Source organism: Parus major, chromosome 1A (genome assembly GCF_001522545.3).
Source record: "Parus major isolate Abel chromosome 1A, Parus_major1.1, whole genome shotgun sequence".
Classification (NCBI taxonomy): Eukaryota; Metazoa; Chordata; class Aves; order Passeriformes; family Paridae; genus Parus; species Parus major.
Genome location: NC_031773.1, coordinates 34,422,139 through 34,444,573, shown reverse-complemented (window position 1 = coordinate 34,444,573; position 22,435 = coordinate 34,422,139). Strand labels below are relative to the sequence as shown.

General features: G+C 38.7%; 1 protein-coding gene across 1 annotated transcript in view; it reads right to left on the bottom strand.

The window, feature by feature from the left end:
* Positions 1 to 7,941: 7,941 nt before the first annotated feature.
* TPH2 (tryptophan hydroxylase 2) overlaps positions 7,942 to 22,435 on the bottom strand; it is a 50,735-nt gene continuing 36,241 nt past the window's right edge. Inside the window, exons 9-11 of the mRNA XM_015628234.3 lie at positions 17,083 to 17,178; positions 8,891 to 9,024; positions 7,942 to 8,793 (exon numbers count right to left, since the gene is read on the bottom strand). Of these exons, the coding sequence (XP_015483720.1) occupies positions 8,619 to 8,793; positions 8,891 to 9,024; positions 17,083 to 17,178 (405 nt within the window). The 3' untranslated portion in view covers positions 7,942 to 8,618. The remainder of the gene's footprint in view (positions 8,794 to 8,890; positions 9,025 to 17,082; positions 17,179 to 22,435) is intronic.

Genomic DNA, 22,435 nt, shown 5'->3' with positions numbered 1-22,435 from the left:
CTGGAACTGAGGACACTCCTCTTCTGCACAGACACTGGTACTTATAGTTAGGACTTGCAAGGAATTTTTAAGGATTTATAAGGATTTTTTTAATAAGGGTTTTTTTTCCTTAATAGGCTAGAATTAGGGAACTCTTTGGCTACCGATAATCTTAATTTCCTCTCCTCTACCAAAGTCATTCAGGACTATCTGTCCCTTTTCTGTTATACCCAAAATGCAGGTATTTTCTCCCTGCTCTGCAGAATTCCCTCCTGAGTCTCCAGGAGCAATGTGCAAAATGGCAGTATGAAATTCCTGCTCTTTAGGGGCTCCGAAGCCACTGGTGGATGCCATTCCCAACAAAGGCAGCTGCCCACTGCTACCCACCCTGCCTCCTCAGCCAGATCCCAGACTTCAGCACCCACATTGACTGATGCTGCTGTCATCAATTTAAGTGGCTCTCAGACTAACACCACTTTTAGCATCAACTTTCTACTCGTATTTTATGCTAAGCAAAATCCCTAGACTCAGGATCTTCCATGAAGTGACAGCCTCGTCACCATCTGGCAGAAGGGGCTGCAACAGTAATTGCTGCTACTGACTTCTAATTTTTTTCTATTTTATCTATGCAATTTGAAATAAAACTCCTAAATCCTCAAATGTTCATCTTGTAATCCTTAATAATAGCTTTCATATCCATTTTTATAGCCATTATCTTTTTTCACCAACCCATTGACCTTCACTGGATTTTAAATGCTCTACTGAATTTGTACTCTGGGACTTCTAAAATATATTTGTCCAGAATCTCCTTCCAAATAGCCTTGATAAACACCGATATATTAGAAATAATCAAACTTAACCAGTAACTAATTATGCTCTTCTGGGAGGCTGTTCCATTCAAACACACTGATCCCATGAGCAAGAGATATGTGCAGTCAGGGCTGGCTCACAGACATTTCAAGATTAAAAACTGAAACTCCTCATAGTCCAAGTGATTTCTGTTCTCAATAAAACTGGGGTTAAAGGCAGAAAAATGTCATCCTGTCTTGTAAAGCAGCTTAGCACATTTACTAAATGCCTCTGGGAGAAGCATCCCTTTTTCACCAGAGTTTTATGTGACCAATTCAGCTGTAACAGTTCTGGCTACTTTACTATCGACAATTTGACAAGTGGACTCAAACGAGAAATGTTTTGTGATTTCCTTTCACAAACCTAGATGGGGGAAACATTAAATAGAAATTGAAAACCGAGTTCCATTGGCATTTTTCTTTTGGACTTATTTTCCCTGGGAATTTAACTTTATTTTTAGAGGAATGTTCCAATAGACCGAGGGAAAGATAACACTTGCTTCATTTCCCTTCCCTCCAGCCTTAAACATTCAGGATTTATACAGTTATTTTTATTCTTTTCAGATCCTGCAGCCTTGCCTGCTTATAAAGTGTAAGAGGTAGACAGATAATTGTACTATTTCACTAGTAAACAGGGAGCTGAACATGAATCTGAGCTCAGAATTGGAAACCCTGTCAAAGTGTTGGTGAATCATTGTATGAAATAAATTGTTCACTTTCTGTTCAGTCCATTAGCTACAAGGATGGAAAGAATTGCTCTCACAACACATAATGCTGCAATTTCCTATATTCACTTAGCACTTCCCCTTTTCCTTCTGCAAATCAGAGGCATTACATTTGAGGTTTAATTTGCTGCCTCTAACCATGTTTTCATTCCTAACTTTGACAGACCAAGCTATTGCTCAGTGAAAATGCAGCAGCTTTTACACAGCTCATGAGTACAGTGCTCTTCCTCACCACTGGAAACAAGGTAATGGCAAGAAAACAGAGAATTAAATAGAGGTCCCTATGCCTGTCTGACTGCAAACAGACCATCTTTTGTTTCTCCTGAGCTTTTTGAGAGATGCTGTAACAAAACTGAATCTGCTTGAGCCTCACATCATCTGAATGCTAGATTTTGTCCTGACGTTTTGTGCTGGGCCTCTATTTTGCTTTTTTTTAAAAGCATCAGACAGGTATCAGATTATTTGAAAAGGAGAGCTATGGAATAAAATTCTTGGCACTTCCCAGCCTCTCTTTACTACCTTCCCTGTACACAGGACACCAAGTGTTAAGTGACTTCACTACAGAGACACCCAGAGACAAAGCCTGAGGAGTTACTCTGTACAAACAAGTCACAGAAGACAAACAGTGGCCTTCTGAGGCCTCAGGAGCAGCTCGGAGCAGGAGCTCTTCTCTGGGATTCAGAAACCTTTGTAACTTCTGCCCCTGTCAATTAGCACAGGCCAAGTCTTCCCTTGGATGTGTGAACTGTGCTGACCAGCACTGGGAAGGAGCAGTGAATGAGATCCCACAAAACAGCAGACCAGATTGCCTCTTCACCTTCTGCACACTGCATTTCTGTTCTGGAGATAAGGTTTTCTTTTTAAAAATGTCTGCAAATGAAGTAAAGAACAGGCTTTGCATGCTTGACTTACAGCTCTAGCTCTTGTTCCAGCAGACATGGATCTGTCTCAGAAAACAGTGGCTGGATTGAGACCTGCAGGTAAAATGTAGCCTTTCTGTCCAGCAACTAAGAAATCTATTTTGAGCTAATTCCAACTGAACTGACTGATATTGGCACTAAAATGTCTCTTGGAACATGTGCTGGCTTTGCAGCAGTTGAGACTTTGACTCCCTGGTTCCCATCTGATGAGAGACACTTGCTTTTTCGTAATTCCACCTTCAAGTGATCTAGCAGGGGTAATCATTAAAAAGGAACTCAACCAAATAGATCCTCCTGAGAAATTCTGCTAGAGTGGCAAATCCACTGTATGTATAACCTTAAACTCATTTACCATTAAGTGACCTTATTCACGTCTCTGAGGTTTGCAATTCACTGCGAGGAGGGTGCTGAGGGAGGGTAGCACTAGGCATACCCATCAATTGCAAAGCCCTAGGAAATGGCAGCAGCACATCTTCAGCATTGCTTTACTTTCATGTAAAGTAGCAAGACTAGGTAGGGAGTTTGGTGACAACTAGAAAAGCTCAAGGCAGAAAATACTAAGAGCATCAACCATTCCACAATTAACATATCTCTTTATAATTCTTATAAAAAATAAAATAGCACCATATTCTAAAAGGTTTTATAGGAAATAAGTGACTTTATTTGCATCATGCTCGTCTCAAATCACCCACATTTTCTGCTGTGGGAAAACAGGGCTGTTTGGCTCTAGAGTGCTTTATTGCTGCTCTGTTATCAGGACTGTATTCACACAGGAGCTCACACAGAATCCAGTGATGTAGGTGTATTTGGGCTGTGCTTCAGGTCACGTGCCAATTTAACATGGACTGAAATCTACCTCCTGCTGCTTCATAAACTCAACTCTTTACCTCCAAAGATGGAGTGTGGCAACAGCAGCTTCTTCTCCATTATTTTTTCTGGACATTTGAGATTTCTGAGTACATTTTAAAAAATGTCCACCAGAATATCCATCACCCACTTGCACCTTAAAGTATTGGACTGTATTACCCATTTCACACTTCTCCCACCTGAACAGTCCTCTCTGGGCCAAATTCCAAGTAGATGCCAGCACTTAATTTCAATCTTACCTTAACATCTCAGCTGTTGGCAAAGAAATATGAATTCTTACTCTAAGGTGTTGGAGGGCCTTTTCAAACTAAATATAGGTGTTTTGAATAGACATTACTAAATTCTGATTATATTGTGCCTACTTACCTTTTCTCAAGGACAACATACAAAATATAACAACAGAGGTTTCATAGGGGATTTCAATTGAGGAGAACATTGTTTAGCCTTCAAGCTAAACAACTTAAGTTACAGGAAATTACCAATAAGAATGCCAAGGATGTCTCTACAGACTCTGGTGTGATAACTGGAGGTACTCATTTTTAATAACTTATTTCCTGAGATATATATTTTTAATAGCCAATAATTTCTAGTATAACCAGAATTTTTCTCTTACAGTCCTGTCTAAAACACACTTTGAAGCCCATAAGAGGAATCTGTGATTCTTGTCCAGCTCTTCACTGAGAAGGCAAGAATTTTCCGTGAAACATCTCCAGAGCTGGAGTGACTGATATCACTGAGCATAGCCATTATATAAATATAGCAGAATTACTCCCTTCACAAATGATTTGGAAATACGATAATGAGCCCTACTGAGATAGAAGGGAAGCTGTAGTGTTTCTGAAAAGACATAGACTGTTCTAACAAAACAAGAAGAAAAGTTTCCAGGTTGGGAAAGCTGATTTCCTGAATAAAGAGCATTGCACTGTTCCTTACCTGGTTCTTAATGTGACACTAGGCTGGACAGCAGTGCAGCACCAAGTTCCCTGGGAGGCTACAGCAGGGGCCAAAACCAAAGTACCCTTCTGGACAACACCAGTGAGTTTCTTTTCCCTGAAAATCAGGGGAGTTAAGTAGAACAGGCTGCTCTGGGCCCAGATTTCACCAAGACAAAAGGCTGATGTCTGGCTGGAGCACTCAAGTTCAGCAGTTTGGAAGAGCTCCAAGTTCTCTAAAGTATTCAAGGGAGCATGGTCTTCCTGACAACTAGAATGCAGGCACAGACAGAATGAAATACAAAATTGTGTTTTGCTTATCAAGTTGAGCAGCTTTAAACCTTGTTTGTAAAAACTACAAATGCTGGTTGCTCACTCTTAGTCTTCTGCCTCTGGGCAGCTGTAACTAGAAGGTGAGTCACACACAGACCTCTCCCAAATGGCTGATGAACTTGAAATAGAGAACCACACTTAGCATACAGGGCTGCATTCTCACCATGAATCCTATTCATTCCCTGAGGAAAGACAGAAAGATGAAGTACCACTCTTTAGGGTTGGTCAAAGACTGAAGGAGGAGGCAGAAGTGCAGATGATATATAAATGCTCCACAGTGGTGGCTGTTGAACATTACTGAACTTAAGAGCTGTCTGAATCCTTTTCCAGGCTGGGACTTCAAGATGTTGTAAGGCCTTTCCTCTGGTCTAAGGATGAGACTGACTGTGCCAGTCTCTCTCCTGGGAAACAGCAGCCTAAACTGTTCTCTTGAAAAATTATGGAGGCTCTGCAGTCTCCCCAGGCAATCTGTCCCCCACATTTCACTATTACAGAACTTAATTCTCCTTTCTTGCAATTTCCTGCAATTAGTTCTTGAGGCTGGAGAACAGCTTGTCCCTTTCATTTTGCAGCTATTTCTATGTGTTTGAAAAAGGTTATCGTGTCTCCCCTCAGTCTCCTCTATTCCAAACTATGCAATCACAGCCTCCCAGCTCATCACACAGAAGCCAAGCTGCTGCTGGCTGGTGATAGCTTTCAGTAACTGCTGACTGGACTGGATTTGTACCAGCAGCCTGTAGGTGAAAGCCTTCAGCATCTTTAGCTCTCTGAGCCAGGCTATCCTTTCAAAGACATGAAACTTTTTCCATAATCCATTGCAGCACATCAGTAAATATATATTACAGTACAGTATATATCTCTAATTTTGTCCATCACATTAGGATATCTTAACAAGACAAAAGGAAAAGACACCTTGTTTTACAGAAGTGCATTTTAGGGCCAAACTTAAAACAGGATTCCCAGCATGTCTTAAAGAGCGGAGAGGGAAAACGCAATATATTATGTTAACACCTTCCTCATTTCACCTCATTTCTACTGAGCAAATTAAATGAAATGCATGAACCATGTCTTGGTCTGCAAATGAAACTTGGTATTTGTATTTGCTGCCATGTCTCAGAGTGCTGTTTTTCATTTTAGGCTTTGCATGGTAGTAAACACTGCAATGCTTTACATTCATTAAGCTCGGGCCCATTTACTCTGTGCAGGCAAAGCAAGTGCATATATCTCAGACCCATAAAGCATCAGTTCAGAATTACACAGGAAATAAATGAGACTAAGCCAGAAGCCCAATTTCCAGAGTCCAGCTCACTAAAGCTAAACAAGTACCATATATAAATATGGCCTATTCCAAATAAAACGTTAGTGTAATTTGATAACTGTCAATAATTCCCTCATTATGCCTAAATGAGCTTGTCATCCAAGGAGATTGCTGCATGGCTGATCTTAATTTGCTAATAAAAACCAGAGAGAAGAATTTCAGCTAAGCTGAAACTATGTGATTCATAAAAGTGCAACAGTGCACTTTTAAAAGCATTCCTTCCCAGTCCTGGCTCCTGACTGGCTGAAGACCAAAGCCAGTTTGCTCTGCAGCCTGTAAGACAGCAGCTTTGCTATGTAAGAACAGTGAGTGATTGTCTCCCTAAATCACTATTATTCCTTAGCCCATTATAGTTAATTTATTTTTAATCATGTTGTATAATAGAAATAAAATCATTGGATTAAGCATATATCTAGCAGCAGGAGCCTATTATCCTTTGACAATGTTCTGTGTCATTGACATTATATCTTCACTGTAGACAGTTTCCTTGCCATCATTAGTCCTAGAATGACTATTGGATTTCAAGGGTTTCTCCCTAATCCATAATGAGATTTACTTGCTAACAGCACAAAACAAAACAAAGATATGCTTCTATTGTTTTATTGCCATGGGATTCTTGTTTTAAGCTATTTAGAAAAGTCAAGTATAAATCCAGATATTATAAGTATTTAAAGTTTTCCTGTATAATTCTGATTAAAGGGAAAGCCTTGATAACTTTGTAAGCTTTGAATATTTGTTGCTTATTGTGGCTTTATTTTACTTAAGCAAGCAACAATACCTTGCCAGTTCTTGAACCAAGTAAGAGCTACTATTTCTCACACAATTTTTTCAGACTGGTTAAAGCAAATCTCAGTAAAGTCCATTTTCTCCAGAAAGGGCTACAAGGGTTTCATCAGATTTTATGGAAAGAAAGAGGGAGAAACTTTCCTGCTAAGGTTGCCAGCAATTCCTCTGTGGTAAGTGCTAGCTAACAGTCAGCACTAATGTTGGGAGGTTCAAAACTCCTCCAGCATGCTGATGCCGATCCCCCTGGGATAACTCAAAAGCTCTTCATTTGTACCTATGGCAGTCACAGTTGAATCTAAAGCTAGATTTTTCCACATCCTATTAACAGCAGCATTAGAATGCAGCAGGGACTATCCACAGAAAAAAAAAAGCCTTTTCTGTTATCTCACAGTCATCTTTGAGGAGGTGGCAGATATCCCTGTGAAAATTATCTTTATAAATTGCCTCATATTTAAGGATATGCTGGTACTATCAAGTGGTGCCTTTTTTATGCTGAAATTGCTAGCAATACTTAAGAGTCTCTGCACGACTCTTTCAGCTGGGAGAGCAGCTTCAATAGATACCTGTTTTCCATATATGTAGACAAGCTGTGACACTTTCACCCTTATTGACATGATCTGCATAAGCCATGTGGTTTCCATTAAGAAGGGTCCACACAATATAGTCAACTCTCCATTATCTTGGCTAATAGGAGACTAGAAAAACCCAGATAAAGGAAAGACATGCATAATTATTACTTCCAGATAAGAGCCGGCTCAAATATTTCTGCACTGTGCTCCCCAGACAGAGCTTGTACTTCTGTCAGAGCTTGCCAGCTTAGATTTTATTAAGTCAGGCATTACCTGCATCCATCTGATACAAGCAAGGCAGCTTGGGTGTCTCTATGATTTAATCACTCCACAAATATTCTAGTAACTGAAAATCATCTCAACTATAATTAAATAACAACTTCCATATTCACCCTTTTATATGTTCTGATACTGGCACGGTGTAGACCCAGTCAAGCATGGCCAAGCCAAGGCTGAACGTGGAATAATGAGGAAAGGCAAATTATGCCTGAAATACAAGAGGAGTAAGTTCAAGACACAAGGGAATGTAGAATACATACAAGGATGTAGAAGGACTTCGGATTCACATGTAACAATGAAATTAAAACAAGTGCTTCCTCTTTTATTTCCAGATTGCATCCTCAGAGGAAGCGCTCTCAGGACTGCCACAGGTAACACGTGTGAACTACAACTACCTTTCTACATGAACTGTCAGAGGTTTCCTTTTATTACTGTGGTGCAATTGTTCAGCCATACTGGACATTTGTCAGTTGTGGGTTCCTGTAATGTATAATCTTCACAGACCTTTTAGTACCAATACATATCCTTCCTGATCTCTGATACCTACTGGTATATAAATTGTATTGTTCAGTCACAAGAGACACTAAGTTCCATAACATATATGGCAAAGCAATACCTTTACCACTAGAGAAAGAAATAATGTTTTCTTACAAAGAAAATTAAAATGCTGCAAACCATTTTTTTTCTGGATTCTTATGGAAGGGAAGAGATAATGAAGAAATAAACTCAGACGTAATGAAATCAGCAGCACCATTTCTTATACATTGAAGTGAATCATTTTATGGAAACCAAACTGTTGCCAGGAAAGTTTTTAATGGTATACTTGTACATGACATTGTGCTGAAGAATTGATGACTATATTCTGCCACATTCCATGTTTCATTTACAAATTAGCATTGCCTTGGTTTTTCTGCACATTACAGTCAGACAGAGCTACACAATGATGCAAGCCGCAGGCCAAGCTGTAAAGGGAAAACTGATGGTTCTGATAAATTCGCCATCTCATGTGATGTAACTGGCTACATACAGAGCAACTGACAGCAAATCACAGTGCCAAACATATCAAATCCCTAAATATCTGTTCATTTTACTTAAAGCATCACATACAGTGTTTAGATCACTGCGGAGGTCCTGGACAACATTTTCTATACTCCTGGTATCCTTCAGAATCTCAATGCTTTGTGTATATGGATTGAAATACACAGAGAAGGGACGATTGATTGATTTGGCGAAGTCTCTGGAAGGAAAAAAAAAGAAAATTAACTTACTTTTTTTTTTCCCTCAATCACTAAAGAAGAGAAAATTAGATTTTTGAGTCAGGGAAAATAATTTACCTCATCTTTTCTTTGGCCTCTTCAAAACTCTCTGAAACAAAGTAAACTTCCTGGAAAGTAGTGATAAGGCATTCTTGCAAACAGGTTGTCTTTGGATCGAATGTTTTCACATTGGCCTTGTCAGAGAGAGCATGCTGCAAAATACACCACAGGATCTGTTAAACTGGATTTTGATATTGCAGTGTATCTACATCAGCTGTTCATATATACAGCTTTTATATCACTGTCCTGTATGTTTCTCACTAATTGGTAGCCCGTCTTGTTTTACAACCGTGTTTTTTCCGTTTTAACAGCGAATCAGAATTTGCTGTTTAAAAAGCTCTTACTATGCGAAATGGTTTTTCCCCATAATAATTAAATAATAAAGAGGATATTAGAAATGCACTTGCCATGAACACATACAGATGTATATGTTCAGATGGAAAAAGGAAAATCATCAAATAACCATTTTTGAAAAGCTATCTATACAATTACAAATATGTATGTCCTCAAAATCTCATTTAACTAACAGAATTCATTTTTGTCTTGGTGGGTAAATTGGGTCTGACTAAACCATTCATGTAACCTGTACTTTACATTTTCAGGTCAAAATCATATGCTATTTTGCTGACAGTGAAAGTGAAACTACATGTCTGAAAACACATTAAATAATAGCAATGTACTGCAAGACAATGAACTGCATTATTCTTCTGCCACACAACCTGAGCAACAATGCTTCACTAGGTACTGCAAAGAGAAAATAACTAAACAGATATAGATAAGTACAGAGGAGACATTGGGCAGATACAGCAAATGCTGCTACGCAGAGCAGAGATTTCTGATTAGCCTTTCTCTTTACATGACTTGCACAAGTCTCTAGCAGAACTGAAAATCAGGTACTTAAACATTTTCCAGGACAACATTTTCTAGCTCCCCTTTCAACTTGAATACTTGTGTTGGCTTTTGGATCTACCTCATCTTCTAGAGCACACATATTTTCATTGTCAGTGCTCTGTTACAGAATTATAAGGTGAGGAAGCAGAGCATATTTAGGTCACCTTTCAACCTTCTTTAGTCCCCTGATATCTATACAGAGTGAAGATGTGAATGAAAAGCATAAAGAAATGACAGGGAGGAAGCAGATCTCTGAGGTCTGAAGGTGCCTCTGATTTCTTTACTTTCTATGTGCATGGACATTCTTCATAGTGGAGTAAAGTATTAACCTTAAGGTGTTCACCACAACTTTTATCCTTGCTCTTGCTTATGCTCATTCCTAAATCCCTGTGAAAGGCTCTGAAAATATCATACTAGATCTCAACCTGAAGTCTCCAAATAACAGGACAGAAAACTGGAACAAGAGCCTCTTCCTCCCACCTCCTCTCTCTCCAGAAATAAATACATGAAAAATTAATGCATGGAATCTTAAAATGTCAGGGAATTAACTTGCTTTAGTACATGTATCTTTTCCTTCTCATAAGGTTTGCTGTTTCTAGCCAGCCATCAGTTTAACAGGTTTGAAAACATATATTAAAAATGGTCTCTCAACCATCATCCTCTTCTAGACAGACTGCAGGAACAGGCTCACCTTATTAGGCCCCTGCCTATATCCCTGTTGTCACGTTCTCTTTGCAGAACCATGTTGTGGTTAAATGCTTATAAATTAAGGCATTTACCTCCTTCTGTCAAAATGAATTTACCTATTTTCACTTGAAATTATAATATATTCCCTGGGAGGATAAAAATCTCCTCTTAAGATGCCTTTGTACTTCAAAACTTGGAGTGGGCTGAGTGAGGTTGATTCCATGCAGGGAATCAAGATTATGATACAGGCCATGATTTCATAGGAACTGACTAGTTCTGGCTGATAGATTCTTTCCTGTACTGTGAAAGGTTCAATGGAAAGGGGGATACTGTCAACTTCTCTACTTAGTAATGGCCTCTGTTGGGCCAGGCCTAGTCCTTGGGTCTGAAGTTACCAGCGGTGAGAAGGGATCCAGCCTGTGGCTTCTGCATTGTGAACAACTGCTCTGCTCACTGAGCCCTAATTTCATAAAAGGAGAGAGTTTAAATCCCTCTATCAGAGGATTTAAATGTCCTCAGATGTCCTCTGAGAAAGCCTTTCTAGTTATTCCTCTCAGGTTATCCATATGAAATGACTCATTCTTTCTGAAATGATCCCAGTTTAGTTATACATGAACAGAGCTGCTGCTTCACAAAGGAACTCTGCAGAGAGTGGAACATGAAGACAGCAGCACATGTGCACCCTGGAAACCAAGGGTAAAGTATTCAGACATGCCTTCAAAATTAGGCAACAACAGATCAGTTATTCTTAGGATTTCAGTTTGGGAACAAAAAGTGTGAATTCTTGTGAATTCCTACCCAAGATACCTGTCTCCCCTCCAGAAGTTCTTCTGGCTCTTAGATGCAGGAATTGTCATGGCTACCAAAGCAAAGTTTCCATCTTTTCAAGTCTGGATGGTGTTTTCAAGTTCCACAGCCTGGCATCTGTAACGTGCCACTGAGTTGACATGCTGACACCAGCAATGCCAGAGTTCAGCAACTGAACCTGCAGACAAACCTTCAGAAAGACCATAAACTATCTAATGTGAACTAGAATGGTCAGGACAGACTCAAAGCTGACCAGAGCATTTATCAGAAATTTTACAGTGCTGTAAACTGCAGGTCCTTGGCACTGTCAACATTATGAAGTACATAATCTCAAGAACAACAAAAAAAGAAATATCTGGTGAGTCCAAAAGCTTTCAGATTCTGGACAGTATTTTTTTAATACATGTTATTCACTTATGGTTTGGTTGGACATTCAGTTCTTTAGTGAAGTCAAATGAGTAAGTACCTAATACATATTTCTCCATGAGAAATCTCTATGTTATCCACCTCCAATGAGATGTTAGAGCTAGCACTCATATGGAAATTAGCTTTTGGTAAAACAGGGCATCTCACTGTCTTGTGGATCTGTGATAACTGTCTCTAATGGCCCATTCATACAGACTGTACTGGTAATGCTAATAAAACTATTGGTGAAACCTCAGTTCAAGAAATAAGAATTTGGAGTGAAACTTCAAAATCGATCATCACTGATTCTCAGGAAAACAGCAGTATCGAACAGGTTAAGGATTAGACAATCATTTGTACTGAAAATAAACATAACAATAAAGAAATGCCTCCACTCCCTGCCAGATGAAAGGTTAAAAGAATGATTGAGGCATCTAACCACAGGTCTCTAAGGCCTAGGCTGTCTGATGCATTGTACAGAGAATGGAAGATACAGCACAGGATTTGAAGAAGACTTTTACACGTTTCTGAAGAGGAAGCTGGTCAGAAATACTAGGGCATGTCAGATGGCACCAGGCATTTACAACTGTGAATCATTTCCTAAGTGACCACTATCACTGACAGATGAAAAAAGAGTTTGGTCTTGTAATTCCTCCTATGAGTATAAAAATGGATTGCAATAATACAACTCAGAGCTTTTCAATTTTGAGAAAGAAAATAAATGAAACAAAACCCAAAAAGTAAAATCTGCAGCTAGCAAGGGGAAAACTTGAGATGAGTTAAAAATACTGCACTGTTTGAGAAGTACAGGAGGTCAGAATAGGAACACAGGTGAGAAGTTGTGTGTGTGCCAGTACTGATTTTATCACCTTGTTTTCCCAGGGGAAGTACACAGTCTTGAAAAACATGCTCTTAAATGTTTTCCTTCTTGTCTACAAAATAAGCTGTGAATCTGAAAATGTTCTGATATTACCAGAAAATTTTGTTCAACAGTGTAATTTTAAATATTGCCTAGAAAATACAGAAAATCTCTCTATTCAAAGATTCTTAAAATGAGTATCTGGGATCCAGGAGTTGTTTTCTTCATCCTCTTCAGGAAACAGAGCCAAAATTTGCATTTGAATCTTCTTGGTTATAAAGTCTAATGCTGGCACTTCTTGAATGATTATTAAAACAAAATAATACAATTGGATACTGTATTTTACTTTTAAAATTTACAGGGAGAGATTTTAAGTCTACCTCTCTGTTCAATATAGAAGCATTTAACAGGGATGTATGACTTGATCTGCAGCCAGCTGAAGTTATAGGAGACTCCTTTAATGAAAGAGTTCAAGAGAGCATCACACAAATTAAAAGGATTAAAGCTTCCAAAGACATTTGAACTGCTTTTTAGAAACAGTTTTAATAATTGAAATGTACATTATTTCCTCCTTATCTCTAAGCCCCAAATATATACAGTGTAATAGTGTTAGCTAGAGTTAACCTGACTATATTAGGCAGAACATTTTATAACTAGTTACTGTATTATTCGATTCCTCCCAGGCTTCATTTTTAATCTTCTCTTTCTCCTTATTTTGTTGTGCTTTTAATTTTTTTTTTTACTTTATGCTTTCAGAGCATGCACATAAGGAGATGCATTTTTCATTGTCTGAAATTTTAGGTCTAAATACTGAGTGGGGAAAAAGATTTCAAGGGAATCCTATATTGATAGGCTGACGCACACATTTCTCTAGCTTTTACAGTTATTTGTTACTAGAGCTGTTGACTAGATTTGTGAAGTGTAGCAGTGTAATACAAAAACAGGGATGACTGAACAAGCCATTCATTCCTCCAAACAGCCCAAATATTGCTCACCATTTCTACCCTGCAAATAGAGTCATGAATTTCTAGAAATTTATACAAATTATACATAAAGTTTGCCACCATTTTATTTTCTGTGCATACTGCTGCATTGAAAAGAGAGCTGATAGGGACAGAAGTTGGAGAAAGGCTTTTCTTCTTGCTCACAAAAGCATATTAATAAAAAATGCCTGTGCAGTCTCAAGGGCACCCTCAGTAAATTTGAATAGAATACCTATTTGGGCAGGAGCATTGTTCTGATGGAGAACAAGAAGGCTCTGCAGAGGGATCTGGACAGGATGGATCGATGGACTGGGGCCAGTTGTTGAGGTTTAACAAGGCCAAGTGCCAGATTCTGCTCTTGGGTGCCATCAACCCCAAGCAGTGCTGCAGGCTGGGGGAAGAGTGGCTGGAAAGTGGCACATCAGAAAAGGACCTGAGGGTGCCGGTCAACAGCAGCTGACCAGGAGCCAGCAGTGTGCCCTGGTGGCAAAGCAGGCCAATGGCATCCTGGTCTGTATCAGCAATAGTGTGGCCAGCAGCAACAGAGCAGGGATTGTCCCTCAGCACTGGTGAAGCCATACCTCAAGTTCCTGTCCAGTTTTGGGCCTCTCACTAAAACAAAGACATTGAGGTTCTGGAGGGTGTCCAGAGAAGGGCAGTGGAGCTAGGGAAGGGTCTAGAGCACAATGATGAGGAGCAGCTGATGAAACTGGGTTTGTTTAGCCTGGAGAAAAGGGAACTCAAGGAAGACCTTTTCAATCTCTACAGTTACCTACAAGATTATAGACAGGTGGGGGTTGGTTTCTTCTTCCAAGTGACAAGTGACAGGAGAAGTTGAAATGACTTCAAGTTGTGTCAGAGGAGGTTTAGATTGGATATTAGGAAAACTTTATTCACTCAAATGGTTGCCAAACATTGGAGTAGGCTGCCCAGGAAAGTGGTTGAATTACCATCCCTGGAGGGATTTAACTGATGTGTGATTATGGAACTTGAGGACATGACCTAGTAGTATATCTGGCAGGGCCGGTTAACAATTGAACTTTATCATCTTAGAGAACTTTTCCAACCTAAACTATTCTATGACTCTAAAGTCAAGGTAGCAAAACTCAGCATTTCAAGATCTGCCTTCCTAGCGGCAGGGATACAAAAGAATTTGAAATTCTGTGGGCCACAGCCATCCCCATCTAAAGTATGGCAGAAGTTATTTCTGAAAGGACATCTTCACTCTGATGCCCATGAGAAGTACGAGTGTTGCACACGTGAGGGGGACGTGTCACGGCCATGCAATCTGAGTCTCCTATTTATTCATCCCCACTCACCACTGAAATAGGCAGCATTGCTCTCATCATTTGCAGAGCAATTGCTGCTATCAATAAGGATTTCAGTTACAATCAGGATCTCAACAACAGTCCATTAGAATGACCTTCCTCAGGTCAAGGAAGAAATTTGCCCTCCCGGTAAGTGCTAGGAGGGAGACTGCTTTCCCAAGAAACAGTAGAGAGTGACGATGGCTTCATGCAAGGCTGTGCACCAAAGTCATGGGTGCCCACATATTCTCCTTCCTAAGCACCTCCCTGATAATATCCTGCTGACAAGAAGCACATTCATGCCAGCATTGTGGTCTAGAAACAGCTTCTCTCATGGTCATTTTATTGAAAAACTTAGTAGTTTTTTGCATTTTTTTTCCTTAACTTTTACCTTCTTTTCTACCCTGGAGCACACTTCCACAGACTTGAATATTTTTCACCTTATCAGTCCCTTCATGGAGACTATGTCTGCTTGTGGTATGGTGCTGTTCTGTTCCCGCAGCACAAAAGTGCTTAGTTTCTCAGTAACTGAAATTTCTAACTTAAGTTCGGTATATGCAAGATCTGGTGAAATTTAGTATCTTATGATATGACAAGAGGTCAAATCAGATGATCTAGCAGTCCCTTCTGACATCATATCTACAAAATATATATGTAGTATAAAAGAAAAGTATATCATATTATTGACTTATGGAAAAATTATTATGATATATATCTGGCCATAACACTGTAGCAGATCAATACAGTCCATTAATGTGCAGATTATTTAGCTTTTAGTGTTGCTTTGTAAAAGAATTATTCTTTGCATTTATACTTTGAGTTTACTGCTGAGCAAAGAACACAGATCTGGGGTCACAAATGTGTGGTACCAAATATGCAGACTTGACAAGAATAATGTATTTGTTTGCAATACTGATGGTAGAAGATTTATTATGTTCTTGACTATTCATTTCCTCTTTTTTATGCCCTTAGATTTTGTAAATGATATGGTAGGTATTTTCAGGGTCATCACCTAGAGACCTTAACTGTTAGTTTGAATAAAAGGCCTGATTCTTTACTGAATCCTTCAGAGTTTGGGGCTTGGTACTGAATGTTGCTGAGCCAAAGGAAAACAAGTGGGACATCTTCATCTCTTTTCACTCAACCATCTTTGCACTGTGAATATAAAATATTGCCAGACAGATACAGAATTCTTCTGTGGCTGAAGTATGCACAGAACTGAGAGCAACTCTAATGCAATCAAAGAAAAAACACTGGAGAAGGTAATTTTCTTCAACATTTTTTTGTTGAAAGTATAGCAGTTTTACTAATGAGCTTCACCACAAATATTCACAGTTACAGGTAAAACAAACAGCAAAAAGGGACTGAGATACTCCTATTGAAATGCCAGGTAGCTCACTGAAAGCCAGCCCAGGAGGGCGGGAAGGTGTTCAAACACAAATAAACAACAGATATATTCCAAAATAGTTTTTAATACTCTTCCGTATCTTACTAAATCCAAATGTTTACCTGCAAAGCCACCAAGAGCTCATCTGGGTCTCTGAAGATAGTACTCATCCTTCTCTTTACCCTTCCCTCCCCTCTTGCTAACAGACAGATGTATTATGTCCCAAAATACTACAGCTGTGACAAAATACCTTTTGCCTTTCCCCATGTTTTCTAGGCATTAAAAGAGGCAATAAATTATCCACTTCAACTACTCACACCATGCAAGGTTAGACACTTTCACCCTTAAAAGAATAGGGCTCTATGTATTTATCACACAGGCAAGTTCCATGTGAGTTTATATGCCTTCCTTAATTTTCAATGTGATTAATCTACTGAAACAAGACCTTAATGAATGTTGTTCTTTTCATATCAATTATGAATCAATTATATAAAGTACACTGGATTACTAAGAACATAATCGTGTCTGATTTCTAACATTTTTTTGTGGGTCTTAAAAATATGTGCTCCTCATCCAAACAAAGCTGTTAAAGCCCAAGGCACTCTTACCTGTTAGAACCCTTGAGCCTCCTTTGACAAGAAATGAAAATTCAAACAGAAATCAGTTTTTTAGTTTATAGTTGCTTTGGTACTTTGGGCCTTACAAGTCCATTTCATGCTTCAAGTGCCAGCTGATATTTCAAACAAAGCTTTTAGGTCAATACCATATTTTAAATACAAGCTTTTTATCTTGAGAATTTTAACTTTTATTTTAAAGTCAATATATTTATATTCAACCATTATTTCGTTAAGATTAAAAATTTACTATGCTTTAAGGGTACATACCTTTAACTCTCCAATAGAAGACAGAAGTCCTGCCCCATAAGCACGCAGTTGTCCTTCTTGCTTGCACAGGCCAAATTCAATTGTAAAGAAATAGCACTGCAAAATACACAGATATTCAGATACAAATAGTATAGTTGCAAACAGGAACTGCAGCAATAACAATCAGTACCATATTCACTCGCCTGTCCCACTTCTTTAGAATTACCTACTTTGAATATAATCTCATATAAAGTATATTATTGCTGTAAAGTATTTTAAATGTCATGTTCAGCAGAAAGGAAGCTTTGCACAAAAATTTGAGATTTTGTTCTTTGTCTGGGTACCCAAGCAGTTCACAGGAATGGCCAGTTAGGAACAGACAAGCAAGGTCATTTTTAGGTATTAAAGGTGCTGATAGTAACCTACAGAGATTTTTGAAACCTTCAGAAATAAATCAGATACCTTAAAATAAAATCCTGCTAGGTAGTTAGTCTAACTGTCTAAATCTGAAGATCTCTAAAATGTATTTCAGAGCACTCAGTTTTAAACTCAAGATGATATCACTTGAAACTCTGCAACACACTTAAGAGCTGTCTTGAGTTAGAATGAATTTACTTATATGTATGTGCTTAAGAGCCTCCTTGAATCGAGGGCTTAGTCTTCACTAGATTTTACTCTGTCATAAATAAGAACAAATATGGCATTTGGCTTCTTAAATTACAGAAAGAAAATTAAATTCAGTCAAATGAATTCACTTGACCAATTAATTCACTTGAACAGTAACAATCGTTTTTTAGGTCTACATTCAATCAGGTAGCATATCTGACCTGTAAAACTGATGACAAGCTGTGAAAAGAGATGTGTTAAATCAGCATAACAGTATTGTATCTAACTTTGTTGTACCCACCTAATGAAGTTAAATCTTAGGAAGATCATAAGAAGCACTGACAGCCCACTGTCCACTAAATGCAAAAGATCACAGTCACTTCTCTTCTTGTGGTACTGAGCTTTACTTTGGTTTTGTGACAACACATCACATGCTTTTACATATTAGATCAAACAGTTGAGCTTAAATAGTAACTTTTTCTATATGTGAAGATTTTAGGAAGTTGAGTTCTAAATTATACAAAATTTTTGCACATATATATACACATATCCCTATATGTTTGTGTTTATTACACTATCTGATAATTTCAGTTTTTGTGCAAAGGGCATAACTCCACTGAACCTAGAAGAATTACATGTCTTTGCAAGAGATATGAATTTTGGATAAGAAATTACCCAACATTTTGTATAAAATTTTAATTTTTCTAAGTAACTTCAGAATAAATTCTAGTACAATGTTGTTTTTTCCGTTCAATTCCTCCTTAACTCCCAACTCTTCTAGACTGGGTAGCATATTAAATGTAGAAGACCAGACATTAACAGTTCTCTTAAGTTCAACAAATCTTCAGAAATTCAGAAATTATTAATTTCTTAGTCTCATAAAAGTTTCTGTAGAGCTAGTGATTCATAAAGCATAGCACTATGCAGAAGGGTATAATAAAAAATAAGTAAAAACATGAGCCCCATGTCTGATCCAAACCTGCTCAGTCAGCTGAGAAGGAACAGTGGCAGAGACTTCAAGTGTCTCAAGTCTGATTCCATCACAGTAGTCAAATGCACAGATAGCCATAAAGGGAGGTGAAAGCACAACATCATCAAACAAAACAAAACAAAGAAACAAAACCAAAAAAATCTTATTTCCATCTCTGGTTTTGCTATTGACTCAGGTAAACCAAGCTGGCATAAAATTTATCAATACATCCACAGCTAATGTCACCACTTAGCAGGCAGGCAAGACAACTGGTTTCCAAAATACCCCCGGGACAAACAGCCAGGTACACAAAATGACAAAGGCATCTATCACAAAGAGTACAAACTTCGTTTTCCCTGTCTTAAATATTTTGCCAGAACTATCAGTAGGCCACAGTTCTAGATGTGTGCATGCTGACACTGTCGGAAATTACTCATCTTTGCACTTACATCCTAGTATCTTTGAATTTGTCCTCCTCCTCCTCGAGGCTCCTTAAAGGAATCTATCAGGAACCTATTGTAGTTCTTATGATGTGAACATTAACATTCTGACAGACATACAGCAGGATTTGTCTCCTGATAAAACACAGTGATCATGGTCATTCTCATTCTTAAAACCAACAGCAGCTAAAAAGCAGCCCGATGTTTGTATGTTTCAGACCTATAGGAGCAGCACTCTGTCCCCATATGTGAGGCACCTTTACTGTTGGCCTCTCTTAGGCTGAAGAAGACCAAACCAATGTAATGCTGCTCCCAGGAGAAAGTCAAATGCCCACTTAGCAATCCATAGGGCCTGAAGAGAAAAGGAGACACGTTCTCCACTCTGAGGATGTGCACTCCGGGGGCTGGAACGTGCAGAAGGCAGAGAGCTAACACAGGCACCGGAGAGAGCAATCCCTGCTGCCCAGGGTGAACAGCATCCTGCCCACCAGACAGGTAGAACTCGATCCCACTTCCTCCTTGATGAATAGACAGTACATAAAGAGGGAGCTTCTTTTACATTAGCTCAAAAATTATTATAATTGTTACTGTTATAAAAGGAAGTCATATTCATGAGCTCGCGCTTGCTGGGGAGAGCCAATCTTTAGGATTTATAAGACTTGTACTCTCACTATAACTAACTAAAAGAAAACATAAATGGCAACATGTCTGCCTACTACTAACATGTGGTATCAGACTATGGCATGAAGAAAAGCCTTTCAAATTAAAAGCTGATTTATGAATTTGCCACATGTAACAACTACAATTTTGCATTTATGAGAGCCCTGCTCAGCCAAGAAAGCGCAAAGCTCACCCAATGCTGCCATCTTCAGATCGTTAGTCAGCAATGCACGACCCCCAAACCCCACTCAGACACGCAAAGGTGGCTCAGTGCTCTAGAGTCTGCAGGCTTCGGTAAGTTGTGTTCTCAAGCCTAAAAACATCGAGGCATACTGATGAGGAGTTTAAATATTAACTATATAGCGACACTTTTTACGGACCAGAAACATAGATACCCTAGTAAATGCATCCCTTTGTATGGTAAACCACAGTGGTGATACTCTGTATTACACACAGGATAAGTGCACTGGGGTGGGAGTGACTGAACAAAGCAGTGGCTCTTGAGATGAAACATCTTTCGAAGCCTCACCTGATGACAAAGTTGATTATTACACTGCTGTTACATGTAAGCTGGTGAATGCAGGCACAAACAGGGGCATCCACGCTCTCCTGCTCTGATTTGAAACCTTGGACATGTGTCTGGCATGCTCCCTATGGCCCCAGATATTTGGTTCCTTTACAAGCAATATCTGGTTATCTGCCTTTACTTTCATTTCCACCTCACCTTTGGGGTGAAGTGTGTATTTCCTATACACAACCTATAGATAGGCTCTTGAAGTAGGAACAGTGGCTTTCCCTATTGTACAAATCTCAAAGAGCCTTGCAGTAAAATGCTGCTCTGTTAGTCAAACCAACAAAACGAGATGAAGAATCAAAATGCCAAATGAGGAATTAGAAATAATTTTTATACCAAGCGACATCAATCAAGACTGTGGCAGGAGCACAAGACTGTCTTCTGTATCATTTTATTCTATTTCTCTTATTTATTCAAAAATATATGAAAGATACTTTACAGTCATGCTCATGAAACATTATCTAATGGGTTCAAAAATTATTCAACAGGTGCATGGAAGAAAATCCAGTTAAGGGCTATAAAATACTAATATAGCAGATTTCTTCCTTCAGAGCCCTTGAATCAAAAGTAATTGGCAAGCAAAGCAGTACATCAGGAAAATACCACCGCATGGCTTTTGACATACACTGTCCTGCAGACGTCTGCAATCGCCTGTGTCAGAGACCAGATACTGGGGTACTTGTCTGGCCAAGTGTATGTGTGATTTCAGGAGTCAGATCAGTTATCCTGCTATTGATAGGAAAAATATAGAGAACATCAAGCCCTGGCAAACCCCAAACCTGGTTTCCAGAGTAAATTCAGTGTCTCTTCTTTACATTCAGATACTGCCCTGCATTATAAACTGGACTACCATAAGAAAAAGAAAAAATCAGTGACAGCTATGACAGCTAACAGAAAAAATCGTTATTTGAGTGTGCTTAGATATTTTCAAAGGCAGGAAAAAAGGTCTGATAGACTCAATTCTCCTCACCTGTCTGGTTTCTAAGCCTTTGAAAATCTCTTCTCACACCACATCATTTTGCATTTGAGAATCTCCCTCCTGGGACCTCCGCAAAGAGCTTGTGCATGGTGTTGAGCCCTAGTGTCACAGAGTCAGTAGTAGAAAATCTGACTTGTTCATAAAAAGGCCTTTCAAGCCATTCTACTTTACTTAATTTACTTATGGTATAGCTGGAGACCGGTACTTGTGTTCAGCTGGCAATTTTCAGCACAATGTATAGCATGAGATTTTATCTGTCCTCTGAAAAACCTTATGAAAATGTTGTCAGGATGAGTCCTGAGAACACCAAGCATGTCAAGAGCTGATTCACTTGTGCTCCCTGCCACAAGGGGGGAAGAATGACAGCTTGTGTAATTGCATGACTGCAATCCTGGTACATGGCCAGAAGACTCACCACTATATGAACTGCCAATGCCATGGGCCTACAGCCCCAAGATGATGTGCAGTAGCACAAACAATCAGTTTATATGTACATAAAATCAGTTGTCATGAAGACAATACAACTATTAATATATGTAAGTACTTGAAAGACCAGTGCCAAATAAATATCCTTAAGAAAATATATTTACCTTGTTTCTACTGGATTTCACATTTCAAAGGATACTTGAATGGACCACTCAATTCAAATGCATGTAATATGTTCATAATATGCAAGGATTAATTCCTCTTTTTTTAGGAGTCCTTTGGTATTTTAGCTCTAAAAATATTCACCTAGAGATTAAATCTCTCATATAGATGTAACTATCTCATAAATAAATAATTATAAACCATTGAAAGGATTTAAAAAACCCCATTGTTAGAAATTAATCCTAAGAATTAATGAAATAAAAGTATTTTCATTCCACCTGTAAAAAGTGTTCAAATTGCAAGCAACTCTCAACTCAGAAATAACTGTGACTCTAACTTGTGCTTTCTTTCTTCATTCAGAGCTGGTGTAAATAAATTTTTGAATAGTTGCTTATTTTTCAATCTCAAAAACATCAATAGTCACAAAAAACCCAAAACCCAGCTGGCATTTCACATTTGACTGAATTATTCAAAATTCACAGTCTGTTGAGTAGTATCAGGAATGCTCTACTACAAGAAACAGATAGATGGAACACAGGTAACCCAGGCAACTAGCC